The sequence below is a fragment of the Lampris incognitus genome, chromosome 15 (assembly GCF_029633865.1).
Source record: "Lampris incognitus isolate fLamInc1 chromosome 15, fLamInc1.hap2, whole genome shotgun sequence".
In the NCBI taxonomy this organism is placed as follows: Eukaryota; Metazoa; Chordata; class Actinopteri; order Lampriformes; family Lampridae; genus Lampris; species Lampris incognitus.
In genome coordinates, this window is record NC_079225.1 from 6530479 (window position 1) to 6548246 (window position 17768).

General features: G+C 45.8%; 1 protein-coding gene across 1 annotated transcript in view; it reads right to left on the reverse strand.

Annotated features, from left to right (window-relative positions):
• Positions 1-9272: 9272 nt before the first annotated feature.
• The window catches only part of cad (carbamoyl-phosphate synthetase 2, aspartate transcarbamylase, and dihydroorotase), a 141585-nt gene continuing 133089 nt past the window's right edge, over positions 9273-17768 (reverse strand). The window contains exons 40-45 of the mRNA XM_056295188.1: positions 16729-16941; positions 15878-16003; positions 14788-14943; positions 11875-11976; positions 11445-11539; positions 9273-10169 (exon numbers count right to left, since the gene is read on the reverse strand). Coding sequence (XP_056151163.1) covers positions 10070-10169; positions 11445-11539; positions 11875-11976; positions 14788-14943; positions 15878-16003; positions 16729-16941 — 792 coding nt within the window. The 3' untranslated portion in view covers positions 9273-10069. The remainder of the gene's footprint in view (positions 10170-11444; positions 11540-11874; positions 11977-14787; positions 14944-15877; positions 16004-16728; positions 16942-17768) is intronic.

The window sequence follows — 17768 nt, forward strand, 5'->3', positions numbered from 1 at the left end:
CTGCAGTCACTGTATTGTTTATAAGGGTGGGACACCTGCAGTCACTGTATTGTTTATAAGGGTGGGGACACCAGCAGTCACTGAATTGTTTATAAGGGTGGGGACACCTTCACTCACTGTATTGTTTATAAGGGTGGGACACCTGCACTCACTGTATTGTTCATAAGGGTGGGACACCTGCAGTCACTTTATTGTTTATAAGGGTGGGGACACCTGCAGACACTGTATTGTTTATAAGGGTGGGGACACCTGCAGTCACTGTATTGTTTATAAGGGTGGGGACACCTGCACTCACTGTATTGTTCATAAGGGTGGGGACACCTGCAGTCACTTTATTGTTTATAAGGGTGGGGACACCTGCAGACACTGTATTGTTTATAAGGGTCGGGACACCTGCAGTCACTGTATTGTTTATAAGGGTGGGGACACCTGCAGACACTGTATTGTTTATAAGGGTCGGGACACCTGCACTCACTGTATTGTTCATAAGGGTGGGACACCTTCACTCACTGTATTGTTTATAAGGGTGGGACACCAGCAGTCACTGAATTGTTTATAAGGGTGGGGACACCTGCAGGCACTGAATTGTTTATAAGGATGGGGACACCTAAAATCACTGTATTGTTCATAAGGGTGGGACACCTGCAGTCACTTTATTGTTTATAAGGGTGGGGACACCTGCAGACACTGTATTGTTTATAAGGGTCGGGACACCTGCAGTCACTGTATTGTTTATAAGGGTGGGGACACCTGCACTCACTGTATTGTTCATAAGGGTGGGACACCTTCACTCACTGTATTGTTCATAAGGGTGGGACACCTTCACTCACTGTATTGTTCATAAGGGTGGGACACCTTCACTCACTGTATTGTTCATAAGGGTGGGACACCTTCACTCACTGTATTGTTTATAAGGGTGGGGACACCTGCAGTAACTGTATTGTTTATAAGGGTGGGGACACCAGCAGTCACTGAATTGTTTATAAGGGTGGGGACACCAGCAGTCACTGAATTGTTTATAAGGGTGGGGACACCTGCACTCACTGTATTGTTCATAAGGGTGGGACACCTGCAGTCACTTTATTGTTTATAAGGGTGGGGACACCTGCAGACACTGTATTGTTTATAAGGGTGGGGACACCTGCAGTCACTGTATTGTTTATAAGGGTGGGGACACCTGCACTCACTTTATTGTTCATAAGGGTGGGGACACCTGCAGTCACTTTATTGTTTATAAGGGTGGGGACACCTGCAGACACTGTATTGTTTATAAGGGTCGGGACACCTGCAGTCACTGTATTGTTTATAAGGGTGGGGACACCTGCACTCACTGTATTGTTCATAAGGGTGGGACACCTTCACTCACTGTATTGTTCATAAGGGTGGGACACCTTCACTCACTGTATTGTTCATAAGGGTGGGACACCTTCACTCACTGTATTGTTCATAAGGGTGGGACACCTTCACTCACTGTATTGTTTATAAGGGTGGGGACACCTGCAGTAACTGTATTGTTTATAAGGGTGGGGACACCAGCAGTCACTGAATTGTTTATAAGGGAGGGGACACCAGCAGTCACTGAATTGTTTATAAGGGTGGTGACACCTGCACTCACTGTATTGTTCATAAGGGTGGGACACCTGCAGTCACTTTATTGTTTATAAGGGTGGGGACACCTGCAGACACTGTATTGTTTATAAGGGTGGGGACACCTGCAGTCACTGTATTGTTTATAAGGGTGGGGACACCTGCACTCACTGTATTGTTTATAAGGGTGGGACACCAGCAGTCACTGAATTGTTTATAAGGGTGGGGACACCTGCAGGCACTGAATTGTTTATAAGGATGGGGACACCTAAAATCACTGTATTGTTCATAAGGGTGGGACACCTGCAGTCACTTTATTGTTTATAAGGGTGGGGACACCTGCAGACACTGTATTGTTTATAAGGGTCGGGACACCTGCAGTCACTGTATTGTTTATAAGGGTGGGGACACCTGCACTCACTGTATTGTTCATAAGGGTGGGACACCTTCACTCACTGTATTGTTCATAAGGGTGGGACACCTTCACTCACTGTATTGTTCATAAGGGTGGGACACCTTCACTCACTGTATTGTTCATAAGGGTGGGACACCTTCACTCACTGTATTGTTTATAAGGGTGGGGACACCTGCAGTAACTGTATTGTTTATAAGGGTGGGGACACCAGCAGTCACTGAATTGTTTATAAGGGTGGGGACACCAGCAGTCACTGAATTGTTTATAAGGGTGGGGACACCTGCACTCACTGTATTGTTCATAAGGGTGGGACACCTGCAGTCACTTTATTGTTTATAAGGGTGGGGACACCTGCAGACACTGTATTGTTTATAAGGGTGGGGACACCTGCAGTCACTGTATTGTTTATAAGGGTGGGGACACCTGCACTCACTGTATTGTTCATAAGGGTGGGGACACCTGCAGTCACTTTATTGTTTATAAGGGTGGGGACACCTGCAGACACTGTATTGTTTATAAGGGTCGGGACACCTGCAGTCACTGTATTGTTTATAAGGGTGGGGACACCTGCAGACACTGTATTGTTTATAAGGGTCGGGACACCTGCACTCACTGTATTGTTCATAAGGGTGGGACACCTTCACTCACTGTATTGTTTATAAGGGTGGGACACCAGCAGTCACTGAATTGTTTATAAGGGTGGGGACACCTGCAGGCACTGAATTGTTTATAAGGATGGGGACACCTAAAATCACTGTATTGTTCATAAGGGTGGGACACCTGCAGTCACTTTATTGTTTATAAGGGTGGGGACACCTGCAGACACTGTATTGTTTATAAGGGTCGGGACACCTGCAGTCACTGTATTGTTTATAAGGGTGGGGACACCTGCACTCACTGTATTGTTCATAAGGGTGGGACACCTTCACTCACTGTATTGTTCATAAGGGTGGGACACCTTCACTCACTGTATTGTTCATAAGGGTGGGACACCTTCACTCACTGTATTGTTCATAAGGGTGGGACACCTTCACTCACTGTATTGTTTATAAGGGTGGGGACACCTGCAGTAACTGTATTGTTTATAAGGGTGGGGACACCAGCAGTCACTGAATTGTTTATAAGGGTGGGGACACCAGCAGTCACTGAATTGTTTATAAGGGTGGGGACACCTGCACTCACTGTATTGTTCATAAGGGTGGGACACCTGCAGTCACTTTATTGTTTATAAGGGTGGGGACACCTGCAGACACTGTATTGTTTATAAGGGTGGGGACACCTGCAGTCACTGTATTGTTTATAAGGGTGGGGACACCTGCACTCACTGTATTGTTCATAAGGGTGGGGACACCTGCAGTCACTTTATTGTTTATAAGGGTGGGGACACCTGCAGACACTGTATTGTTTATAAGGGTCGGGACACCTGCAGTCACTGTATTGTTTATAAGGGTGGGGACACCTGCAGACACTGTATTATTTATAAGGGTCGGGACACCTGCACTCACTGTATTGTTCATAAGGGTGGGACACCTTCACTCACTGTATTGTTTATAAGGGTGGGACACCAGCAGTCACTGAATTGTTTATAAGGGTGGGGACACCTGCAGGCACTGAATTGTTTATAAGGATGGGGACACCTAAAATCACTGTATTGTTCATAAGGGTGGGACACCTGCAGTCACTTTATTGTTTATAAGGGTGGGGACACCTGCAGACACTGTATTGTTTATAAGGGTCGGGACACCTGCAGTCACTGTATTGTTTATAAGGGTGGGGACACCTGCACTCACTGTATTGTTCATAAGGGTGGGACACCTTCACTCACTGTATTGTTCATAAGGGTGGGACACCTTCACTCACTGTATTGTTCATAAGGGTGGGACACCTTCACTCACTGTATTGTTCATAAGGGTGGGACACCTTCACTCACTGTATTGTTTATAAGGGTGGGGACACCTGCAGTAACTGTATTGTTTATAAGGGTGGGGACACCAGCAGTCACTGAATTGTTTATAAGGGTGGGGACACCAGCAGTCACTGAATTGTTTATAAGGGTGGGGACACCTGCACTCACTGTATTGTTCATAAGGGTGGGACACCTGCAGTCACTTTATTGTTTATAAGGGTGGGGACACCTGCAGACACTGTATTGTTTATAAGGGTGGGGACACCTGCAGTCACTGTATTGTTTATAAGGGTGGGGACACCTGCACTCACTTTATTGTTCATAAGGGTGGGGACACCTGCAGTCACTTTATTGTTTATAAGGGTGGGGACACCTGCAGACACTGTATTGTTTATAAGGGTCGGGACACCTGCAGTCACTGTATTGTTTATAAGGGTGGGGACACCTGCAGACACTGTATTGTTTATAAGGGTCGGGACACCTGCACTCACTGTATTGTTCATAAGGGTGGGACACCTTCACTCACTGTATTGTTTATAAGGGTGGGACACCTGCAGTCACTTTATTGTTTATAAGGGTGGGGACACCTGCAGACACTGTATTGTTTATAAGGGTGGGGACACCTGCACTCACTGTATTGTTCATAAGGGTGGGACACCTTCACTCACTGTATTGTTCATAAGGGTGGGACACCTTCACTCACTGTATTGTTTATAAGGGTGGGACACCTGCAGTCACTTTATTGTTTATAAGGGTGGGGACACCTGCAGACACTGTATTGTTTATAAGGGTGGGGACACCTGCAGACACTGTATTGTTTATAAGGGTCGGGACACCTGCACTCACTGTATTGTTCATAAGGGTGGGACACCTTCACTCACTGTATTGTTCATAAGGGTGGGACACCTTCACTCACTGTATTGTTTATAAGGGTGTGACACCTGCAGTCACTTTATTGTTTATAAGGGTGGGGACACCTGCAGACACTGTATTGTTTATAAGGGTGGGGACACCTGCAGTCACTGTATTGTTTATAAGGGTGGGGACACCTGCAGACACTGTATTGTTTATAAGGGTGGGGACACCTGCAGTCACTGTATTGTTTATAAGGGTGGGGACACCTGCACTCACTGTATTGTTCATAAGGGTGGGACACCTTCACTCACTGTATTGTTTATAAGGGTGGGACACGTGCAGTAACTGTATTGTTTATAAGGGTGGGGACACCAGCAGTCACTGAATTGTTTATAAGGGTGGGACACCTGCAGTCACTGTATTGTTCATAAGGGTGGGGACACCTGCACTCACTGTATTGTTCATAAGGGTGGGGACACCTGCAGTCACTGTATTGTTTATAAGGGTGGGGACAACTGCAGACACTGTATTGTTTATAAGGGTCGGGACACCTGCACTCACTGTATTGTTTATAAGGGTGGGGACACCTGCAGGCACTGAATTGTTTATAAGGATGGGGACACCTAAAATCACTGTATTGTTCATAAGGGTGGGACACCTGCAGTCACTTTATTGTTTATAAGGGTGGGGACACCTGCAGACACTGTATTGTTTATAAGGGTCGGGACACCTGCACTCACTGTATTGTTCATAAGGGTGGGACACCTTCACTCACTGTATTGTTCATAAGGGTGGGACACCTTCACTCTCTGTATTGTTCATAAGGGTGGGACACCTTCACTCACTGTATTGTTCATAAGGGTGGGACACCTTCACTCTCTGTATTGTTCATAAGGGTGGGACACCTTCACTCACTGTATTGTTTATAAGGGTGGGGACACCTGCAGTAACTGTATTGTTTATAAGGGTGGGGACACCAGCAGTCACTGAATTGTTTATAAGGGTGGGGACACTAGCAGTCACTGAATTGTTTATAAGGGTGGGGACACCTGCACTCACTGTATTGTTCATAAGGGTGGGACACCTGCAGTCACTTTATTGTTTATAAGGGTGGGGACACCTGCAGACACTGTATTGTTTATAAGGGTGGGGACACCTGCAGTCACTGTATTGTTTATAAGGGTGGGGACACCTGCAGTCACTGTATTGTTTATAAGGGTGGGACACCTTCACTCACTGTATTGTTCATAAGGGTGGGGACACCTTCACTCACTGTATTGTTTATAAGGGTGGGACACCTGCAGTAACTGTATTGTTTATAAGGGTGGGGACACCAGCAGTCGCTGAATTGTTTATAAGGGTGGGGACACCAGCAGTCACTGAATTGTTTATAAGGGTGGGGACACCTGCACTCACTGTATTGTTCATAAGGGTGGGACACCTGCAGTCACTTTATTGTTTATAAGGGTGGGGACACCTGCAGACACTGTATTGTTTATAAGGGTGGGGACACCTGCAGTCACTGTATTGTTTATAAGGGTGGGGACACCTGCACTCACTGTATTGTTCATAAGGGTGGGACACCTTCACTCACTGTATTGTTTATAAGGGTGGGACACGTGCAGTAACTGTATTGTTTATAAGGGTGGGGACACCAGCAGTCACTGAATTGTTTATAAGGGTGGGACACCTGCAGTCACTGTATTGTTTATAAGGGTGGGGACACCTGCACTCACTGTATTGTTCATAAGGGTGGGGACACCTGCAGTCACTTTATTGTTTATAAGGGTGGGGACAACTGCAGACACTGTATTGTTTATAAGGGTCGGGACACCTGCAGTCACTGTATTGTTTATAAGGATGGGGACACCTGCAGCCACTGTATTGTTCATAAGGGTGGGACACCTTCACTCACTGTATTGTTCATAAGGGTGGGACACCTTCACTCACTGTATTGTTTATAAGGGTGGGACACCTGCAGTAACTGTATTGTTTATAAGGGTGGGGACACCAGCAGTCACTGAATTGTTCATAAGGGTGGGGACACCAGCAGTCACTGAATTGTTTATAAGGGTGGGGACACCTGCACTCACTGTATTGTTCATAAGGGTGGGACACCTGCAGTCACTTTATTGTTTATAAGGGTGGGGACACCTGCAGACACTATTGTTTATAAGGGTGGGGACACCTGCAGTCACTGTATTGTTTATAATGGTGGGGACACCTGCACTCACTGTATTGTTCATAAGGGTGGGACACCTTCACTCACTGTATTGTTTATATGGGTGGGACACCTGCAGACACTGTATTGTTTATAAGGGTCGGGACACCTGCAGTCACTGTATTATTTATAAGGGTGGGGACACCTGCAGACACTGTATTGTTTATAAGGGTCGGGACACCTGCACTCACTGTATTGTTCATAAGGGTGGGACACCTTCACTCACTGTATTGTTCATAAGGATGGGACACCTTCACTCACTGTATTGTTTATAAGGGTGGGACACCTGCAGTAACTGTATTGTTTATAAGGGTGGGGACACCAGCAGTCGCTGAATTGTTTATAAGGGTGGGGACACCAGCAGTCACTGAATTGTTTATAAGGGTGGGGACACCTGCACTCACTGTATTGTTCATAAGGGTGGGACACCTGCAGTCACTTTATTGTTTATAAGGGTGGGGACACCTGCAGACACTGTATTGTTTATAAGGGTGGGGACACCTGCACTCACTGTATTGTTTATAAGGGTCGGGACACCTGCAGTCACTGTATTGTTTATAAGGATGGGGACACCTGCACTCACTGTATTGTTCATAAGGGTGGGACACCTTCACTCACTGTATTGTTCATAAGGGTGGGACACCTTCACTCACTGTATTGTTTATAAGGGTGGGACACCTGCAGTAACTGTATTGTTTATAAGGGTGGGGACACCAGCAGTCACTGAATTGTTTATAAGGGTGGGGACACCAGCAGTCACTGAATTGTTTATAAGGGTGGGGACACCTGCACTCACTGTATTGTTCATAAGGGTGGGACACCTGCAGTCACTTTATTGTTTATAAGGGTGGGGACACCTGCAGACACTATTGTTTATAAGGGTGGGGACACCTGCAGTCACTGTATTGTTTATAATGGTGGGGACACCTGCACTCACTGTATTGTTCATAAGGGTGGGACACCTTCACTCACTGTATTGTTTATAAGGGTGGGACACCTGCAGTAACTGTATTGTTTATAAGGGTGGGGACACCAGCAGTCACTGAATTGTTTATAAGGGTGGGGACACCTGCAGTCACTGTATTGTTTATAAGGGTGGGGACACCTGCAGTCACTGTATTGTTTATAAGGGTGGGGACACCTGCAGTCACTGTATTGTTTATAAGGGTGAGGACACCTGCAGTCACTGTATTGTTTATAAGGGTGGGGACACCTGCAGTCACTGTATTGTTTATAAGGGTGGGGACACCTGCAGCCACTGTATTGTTTATAAGGGTGGGGACACCTGCAGTAACTGTATTGTTTATAAGGGTGGGGACACCTGCAGGCACTGTATTGTTTATAAGGGTCGGGACACCTGCAGTCACTGTATTGTTTATAAGGGTGGGGACACCTGCAGTCACTGTATTGTTTATAAGGGTGGGGACACCTGCAGCCACTGTATTGTTTATAAGGGTGAGGACACCTGCAGTCACTGTATTGTTTATAAGGGTGGGGACACCTGCAGTCACTGTATTGTTTATAAGGGTGGGGACACCTATAGTCACTGTATTGTTTATAAGGGTCGGGACACCTGCAGTCACTGTATTGTTTATAAGGGTGAGGACACCTGCAGTCACTGTATTGTTTATAAGGGTGAGGACACCTGCAGTCACTGTATTGTTTATAAGGGTGGGGACACCTATAGTCACTGTATTGTTTATAAGGGTCGGGACACCTGCAGTCACTGTATTGTTTATAAGGGTGGGGACACCTGCAGTCACTGTATTGTTTATAAGGGTGGGGACACCTATAGTCACTGTATTGTTTATAAGGGTGGGGATACCTGCAGTCACTGTATTGTTTATAAGGGTGGGGACACCTGCAGGCACTGTATTGTTTATAAGGGTGGGGACACCTATAGTCACTGTATTGTTTATAAGGGTCGGGACACCTGCAGTCACTGTATTGTTTATAAGGGTGGGGACACCTGCAGCCACTGTATTGTTTATAAGGGTGGGGACACCTGCAGTCACTGTATTGTTTATAAGGGTGGGGACACCTGCAGTCACTGTATTGTTTATAAGGGTGGGGACACCTGCAGTCACTGTATTGTTTATAAGGGTGGGGACACCTGCAGGCAGGTGAGACTGAGGAGGCCATGTAGATGATGATGAGACGTATCTGTCAATAAACGTTGTGTCCAGATGAACTGATTTACCTTTCTTGGAAACGGCAACAAAATGTAAAATTACTTTAAGAGCTTTGTATACTTAGGAAAAAAGACAAACCAACAAAGTAAAGTAAACCGTTTACTTCATAAATGTTTGAAGAAGCTACAATTCGGCAAAGGAATAAAACTAGTAAACACTACTGAAGATGCAACAGCAATTAAAAAGAGTCACTACTGTTCTGCGAAGGTACACGTTACAGATGTTGGTCACGTTCACGTACAGAACACGTGTCTCTACTAAAACATCACTAGGTTCCAGAGAACAGGTCAAAGGACACGTTTCAACAATCTGCCAGAAACAACAGCGACTGGAGCAATTCTGCAAACCACTTTCACATCATCCACCCATCTTGTATGTCTTTCACTGTAGCGGACAATTCACAACCTTGAACATTATTTCAAGAAAACGTCATCAAAACCCAGTCTTTAATGCAGAGTCTCGTGATCAGCTTCATTCAGGGGTTTTACAGAGTGACCACTTGCAGTGAGATGTAATTATACAACTTTCTGCACGACTACGTGTGAGGAGGAAAGAGTATGGTAGGTGACAAACAGCTGCTGGTTATTTCTCCCTTTAAACATCATAATTGGTCCCTTTATGCCTTTCACAAACTTCTTGGAGTAAATGACAGAATGAGGACATGGTCCTGGTTACCCCCTTACTGAAAAACAACATATCCCACAATGCCCAGGTTTCTGCTGCACATGCTCAGATGTAGAAACAAGGAGCCACGTCCAAACACACTTCCTGACAGTGGAAACCGTAACCTTCAAGTGGAATGGTGAGGAAGTAAATTACTGTTTGGATTTTCTTTTCAACAAGTTGTGTAACGAGCAAGGTGTCATCCCCCATCCAGCCGGTGCTGCCTGGCTCTACCTGCCCAGCACGGTGGCCAGCAGAGCCATGCGGATGTACATGCCATTCTCAGCCTGCCGGAAGTACGCCGCCCGTGGGTCTGTGTCCACCTCCACACTGGAAGTACAAGACAAAGCAAGATTAACTTTGGCTGATGCAACAAGACTCTCATTTAAAAAGTAGGTTATATAAGAACCACTAAGTTTCATGTTCACATTACTCCACTTTTTTTTTTGTTGCAAACTGTCAGTGCCAGCACAACAAGGTTGGTGGTATGCAACCCAATTTTGGAAACTAACCCAAAAAAGCCCTCGTATGACAGATGAGTACCTTCTAAAGCTGAGAAGACTTTAACATTTACAGCAGAATCAGAAACACTTTGTCATTTCATTAGATGAAGTGAAATGAAACATGGTTTCCTCCAGCCCACAGCAGTGCAACACAAAGATAAAAATACATCCAAAAACTACAAAAACACACATATCCAAACTAACACACATATCTGAACTAAACAAAATAAATCACTGTCCAGGACAACAAACACCAGCCAGTTTGACTGTCGGGACTGCTGGTCTGCATGGGCTAGCAGTAAGCTTAGCCTGCCCCGCTTTTGCGTCCTGTCAGACCGCCCTCGGTGTTTCTTCTTCGGGTGCAGCTCCGGTCAGGGCCGGAATAATATAACATAGCATAACATCAACCACTTTTTTGTGATCCAATCAATCCCAGTGTATTTTAAACTCTGTAGACAGCAAACAGTGTGTAACAAAACCCCGAAATGAACATGCATTAAGGACAAGTAGGAAAGCTGTTTCTAGAAGAGTAGAACGCTTTGTTATTGTACATCCATACAACGAAATTCATTCTCTGCGTTTAAGCCATCCTAGCTAGGAGTAGTGGTTAGTTTAGCCCATCCTAGCTAGGAGTAGTGGTTAGTTTAGCCCATCCTAGCTAGGAGTAGTGGTTAGCTTAGCCCATCCTAGCTAGGAGTAGTGGTTAGCTTAGCCCATCCTAGCTAGGAGTGGTGGTTAGTTTAGCCCATCCTAGCTAGGAGTAGTGGTTAGTTTAGCCCATCCTAGCTAGGAGTAGTGGTTAGTTTAGCCCATCCTAGCTAGGAGTAGTGGTTAGTTAAAAAACATCCTAGCTAGGAGTAGTGGTTAGTTAAAAATCCTTCCCCCCCAGGTGATATTTTTATGTAACTTATATTCCCAACTATTGAAGCATTTGTTTAAGAATCTTCCAAGTGGTGTAAAATCATAGGAGTCTAAACTGTAACAACAGAAATCATGTATGGTCATGCCAGAAGCCGTAATAAGGAAGAAATGGAGACCACAGTGACATCTTTATCTGGTTAAACTTGAAGACTGGTAAACTTACTGTCTGGCTAACCATTACCTGATTTCGTTCACCCTGGGAAGTGGGTGCATGACAACCATCTTCCTTTTGGCTACGGTCATGATGTGAGGGGTGAGAACAAACTGGCCAAAACACTGAGACAGAAACACACCAGAGATGCATCGAATTGGTTTACATGTTACTGACGTGTTATCCTCACTTAAGACTGTGTGCCACACTTCTTTGGGACCTCAACTTCGAATACAGCTGCACAACATTTCTAATGACTAATTTCACATCACAGTGGTGATTTATGAAAAGTGATAGTCTCTGAAATTCTGTGAAAAACCAGTTACTATAATATCTGAAAAACAGTGATGGACCCTGCATAAATATAAGCATTTCCATTAGAGAGGCCCCAGACCGTTATTCCATTTTAACCTGCTGACACAGTGAAACAAACAGAGAAGATTAACATCTTGCTGCTTACAGCCTTGTACTCCTCCTCAGAAGCAAACCTCTCCTTCTGGATCCTGGTCATGTAGAGGATGTCAGTCTCTGGCAGGGCCTCCTCGATGCTCTCAAACTCCTCCTGCACACATGCAAACATACACACACCCAAGTATAATCAGCCTCATGACTGTACCTATATTAACGTGTTGAAACGCTCTGAAATGCCCAACTGAGCTGTGAGGATATCTCAAGTACCTATCAAGCCTTCACCGTGATGAGATCAAAGACGGCTCCGTACTATGGCGACTCACTACGAGCTGTTCTTGCCTTGTTGTTCGTTTTCGTGTTATATGTCACTTTTGTTGCACAAAACGCATCTTGCACCATTACCTATGAGTTTTGGTATGAGTAACAAAACCCTTACGAACTTATATGGCAGTAGCATGGAGAGTGTGTTGACAGGCTGTATCAAGAGTGTAGTTTGGCAGCCTGGCTGCTCAGGACTGCAGACTGCTGCAAAGGACTGTAAAGACAGCAGCAAAAATCATCTGCATGGAACTACCACAACTTCATAATATTTACACAAGTCGCTGCAAAAGGAAAGCCCAAAACATCATGAAGGACACCAGCCACGCCGCTCATGTTCTGTTCTCTCTCCTTCCATCAAAAAAGCACTACCGCAGCATCACATCACCAGCTGTCTCAGTAGTAGTTTCTTTCCACAGGCAGTCAGGCTGCTGAACAGCTGATGGAACCATATGCACCTTACATTGTTGTGTGTACGCATGCTCAACAGCCCAGGTAAGGAAAAAAAAAGGATTACATTTATATAGCGCTTTATCTGGACATCCAAATGAATGAATGCCTTTATTTGTCATTGCACAGCTGAACAAGGAAATTGAGTGCAACTTCCAAGTGGTACAAAATAAAAAAATACAAAATATACAAATAGTCAAAATACACATTTGCAGCACAGTCAACATAAGTGTACGTGTAAAAATAAGTGTAATATCCGCTACACTAGATAAATAGTGTGTGTTGCACTAACCCGAGTCAGCATATTTTTTTGCACATGCCAAATGTACAGGTGTTATCGCACAGTTTCAGGATATTATTATTGCAACCTTTGGGCTGGTTAAGAGAGTTCAGTTCCTTAATGGCACCCTGGTAGAAACTGTTCAAAAGTCTGGAAGTACAGGTCTTGAAAGAACTATAGCGCCACCCAGAGGGCAGCAGAGAGAAAAGGTGGTTGCCTGGGTGAGCTGAGTCCTTGATTATGTTTGTGGTCCGACGTAGGCAGCGGGCTCTATGTGTCCTCAAGTGAAGGCAGCTGTGTGCCAGTGGTTTTCTGTGCTGACGTCATCACTCTGCAGAGCTTTCTGTCAGCCACAGTGCAGCTGGCACACCACACTAAGATGCCATGAGTGAGGATGACATCTTAGTTTGGCTTCAGTGTGAAGCCGAAGCGCTTCACAGTGAAGGGGGTAACTCACTTCACCAACCACCAATGTGTAGCACCACCTGGGTGGTGCACGGCAGCCATTTTGCACCAGAACACTCACCACACATCAGCTTAAGGTAGACAGGGAAGAATCATTGAGCCAGTTACATGGAGGATGATGAGGTGGCCAGATGGAGAGAGCCAGGTGGGGAAAGTTGCCAGGACACCGGGGAACCCCCTACTCTTTGTGATAAGTGCCATGAGATCTTTAATGACCACAGTGAGTCAGGACCTCAGTTTAACGTCTCATCTGAAGGATGGCATCTCCCACAGCACAGTGTCCTCGTCACTGCACTGGGGCATTGGCATTTGATATTTGTTGTTTTTATTAGGACCAGGGGGAAGACTGCCCCCTAATGGCCCACCAACACCACTTCCGGCAACAACTTGGTTTTCCCGGGAGGTCTCCTATCCAAGTACTAGCCAAGCCCACACCTGCTTAGCTTCTGTCATTCAGCAAAGCAAGGGTACATGTTGGTATGGCTGCCGGCTGAAACTCATCAAGAGGTCACTTAGAGTGTTGAAACCTATCTCTCAATAAACGTTGTGTCAAGATGAACTGATTCACCTTTCTGTGGTTTTCATTGTTGTGTTATCGTGTACTTTTCTATATTGTGCATGTAGTGTATGAATTCTTGAAATACATGGGTCAACTGTCCAAAGCAACAGGGAGTGCAGGAGAGAGGGGAAGAAAAGAGTGCAGGCAGGGTGGAGTGGGTGAAGAAGAGAGTCAGGAGTGATTTGCGCCAGAAGGGTATCAGCAAGAGTTAAAGGGAAGGTTTACAAGATGGTTGTGAGACCAGCTATGGTGTATAGGTTTGGAGACAGTGGCACTGGTGAAAAGACAGGAGGTGGAGCTGGAGGTGGCAGAGATGAAGATGATAAGATTTTCACTGGGAGTGACGAAGAAGGACAGGATTAGGAACGAGTATATTAGAGGGACAGCTCAAGTTGGACGGTTTAGAGACAAAGCAAGAGAGACAAGATGGAAATGGTTTGGACATGTGTGGAGGAGAGATGCTGGGTATATTGGGAGAAGGATGCTGAATATGGAGCTGCCAGGGAAGAGGAGAAGAGGAAGGCCAAAGAGGAGGTTTATGGATGTGGTGAGGGAGGACATGCAGGTGGCTGGTGTGACAGAGGAAGACGCAGAAGACAAGAAGAGATGGAAACGGATGATCCGCTGTGGCGCCCCCTAACGGGAGCAGCCGAAAGTAGTAGTAGTGAGTGCATATGCTTATATGGAAAAGAAACGGAGGAAGTCTGGTTAAGTCAAATCTTATTAAATGAGGTTCACCAAACAGAATGCTTGATGTCTCTGACAAGACAAGTCTAAGTCTGGGTCTTAGACAAAAACACTTTTCAAGCTGATATGCCACACCCATAAATATAGGATCTTTTGACTGCTTTTGTCTAGGTAGGACTGTCTGAGGTGTAGGGTTCTCCTACCTGCTTGATGCCCTTGGAGGCCACATAGTTGACGATGTCAGCGGGCATGTGGAGGTTCTTGGGGGCCACGTAGCGCAGCGTGATGCGGTACTGTGTCAGCAGCTTGGCCAGGGAGTGGACTGTACGGCCGTGCTTCAGGTCCCCAACCATGGTTATCTGAGGATAACACAGCCAACACGAGGAAAGATGTGCGAAATGGATTAGGACAATTTACTGCCATTAAATCCCCACCACCCACCACTCTACACCCTCCCTGTTTGATTCTACAACCAATGAAACCACCACTCTACACCCTACATGTCTGAATCTAGTATCAATTCAGTCATCACTCTACACCCTCCCTGTTTGATGCTAGTACCAATTAAACCACCACTCTACACCCTCCCTGTTTGATGCTAGTACCAATTAAACCACCACTCTACACCCTCCGTTTCATGCTAGTATCAATGAAACCACCACTCTACACCCTCCGTTTCATGCTAGTATCAATGAAACCACCACTCTACACCCTCCCTAATGCCCGGTCAAAGTGATTGCCCACGGTCGTTCTAGGTAGGAATGAAATCCCGGTCATTCTAGCGTTAAAACCAAATTAAATAGTTGCTTATTTAAAAAGGCTTTTAACTAGTTTGTCTTGTGCTGCACCTTTTTTCTTCTCAACTCTGGTATGTTGAATTTATTCATTGTATTTCCTTTTCTTTGAACTTGTGAAGCACTTTGTCCCAGCGTATGCAAGGTCCTACACAAACTTCCATCCATCCATCCATCCATCATCCACACCGCTTATCCTGCTCTCAGGGTTGCGGGGATGCTGGAGCCTATCCCAGCAGTCACTGGGCAGCAGGTGGGGAGACACCCTGGACAGGCTGCCAGTCCATCACAGGGCCCCCCCCCCAACACCCACACACACACACACACACACACACACACACACACACCATACACCAAGTACAGTTCTGCTTGATCCAGACGTGGTACCTATACACACCCATACAAACAAGGTTTATTTATTTAGAAAGCGATTCCTAAATCCCTCCTTCAGTGCGTTAAGGGGAGAGCAGCAGTGCAGGCTGTGGGGACGTGTCCTCACCGTCATGCCATTCACAGTTCCCAGCTCCTCTCTGATGGTGAAGACGTCCAGCAGTGCCTGGGTCGGGTGCTCGCCAACGCCGTCTCCTGCATTGATCACAGGCTTTCTGCAGTGACGTGATGCCATCTGCGGGTGAGATGAGGAGATCAACACATACAAAACGCACTGAAACTCTAACACTGGCATAACAATAACAACTACACACATCACATTTCAACACCATCCATTCATTTATCCATAGGGGAAGGTGGGGTAAGATGAGCCGAGTATTACGTATATTGTCCTCGAGGTAAGGAAAACCGAGAGCGTTATTTCAGGCTCTCTCCTCTCTAATGAAATGATCAGAATACTTGCCCCACTCTCCCCTGCCTACTTAATCTAGTTCAGGCTCCCAGGACCACACCTTCACACAGATCTACATCTCCCAGGACCACACCTTCACACAGATCTACATCTCCCAGGACCACACCTTCACACAGATCTACATCTCCCAGGACCACACCTTCACACAGATCTACATCTCCCAGGACCACACCTTCACACAGATCTACATCTCCCAGGACCACACCTTCACACAGATCTTCATAATATTATAACTGCTGATGTTAAGGGGAGCTATATATATATATATATATATATATATATATATGTGTGTGTGTGTTATCGGAGGAAAAAACAATAAGACTTTTACGTCGTAATCATGAGAAAACATTGTTGTGCTCTTTGATCATTTAAGCATTTCAGTATCGAACAGAGCGAGCACCCAGGACATTCCGCCATCTCTTTACTACCGACAAAGTGGCGGAGGTTAACTCATCTGTACTGAAACACGTGTGAACGAGGAGCGTCACCTCCACGGCGCCAGGCTTGGGGTGTCGGAGCACGATGACGTCAGCGTAGCAGCTCATGGTCTGCACCGAGTCCGCCAGAGACTCCCCCTTCTGCGTGGAGGACGTGGCTTCGCTGAAGTGGATCACAGAACCCCCCAGGCGCTGCATGGCTGCTGCGAACGAGCTGCTGGTACGCGTACTGACCTCGTAGAACATGGACGCCATAACCTTGCCCTACGGGGAAGACACGCCGATGAATATTACCCACCATCTCACAGAATAAACAAGACAATTCCTCTGGACACTGTGAAAAGTGAGCAGGCCCCTGTGGCCCCGCCCACCTGTGTGTTGCTATGGCAATGGAGCCGATTAGCCAAGGGCACGTGTGTACCTTAGGAAATCTTTATGAATGTGAAAAAAGAGAATAATGGAGGACAAGGAAAAAAGCCAAGAACATCACCCTCTTTTACGATCCAGGTCTCAAAAAGTAAGCATACCTGTTTACACGGTCAGAAGCTGACAAACATTTTGATTTTCAACGTGTCCACACTGGGTGATTTATAACATGTCCACACTGGGTGATTTATAACATGTCCACACTGGTGATTTATAACGTGTCCACACTGGTGATTTATAACGTGTCCACACTGGGTGATTTATAACATGTCCACACTGGGTGATTTATAACATGTCCACACTGGTGATTTATAACGTGTCCACACTGGTGATTTATAACGTGTCCACACTGGTGATTTATAACGTGTCCACACTGGTGATTTATAACGTGTCCACACTGGTGATTTATAACATGTCCACACTGGGTGATTTATAACGTGTCCACACTGGGTGATTTATAACGTGTCCACACTGGTGATTTATAACGTGTCCACACTGGTGATTTATAACATGTCCACACTGGATGATTTATAACGTGTCCACACTGGTGATTTATAATGTGTCCACACTGGTGATTTATAACGTGTCCACACTGGTGATTTATAACATGTCCACACTGGGTGATTTATAACGTGTCCACACTGGGTGATTTATAACGTGTCCAC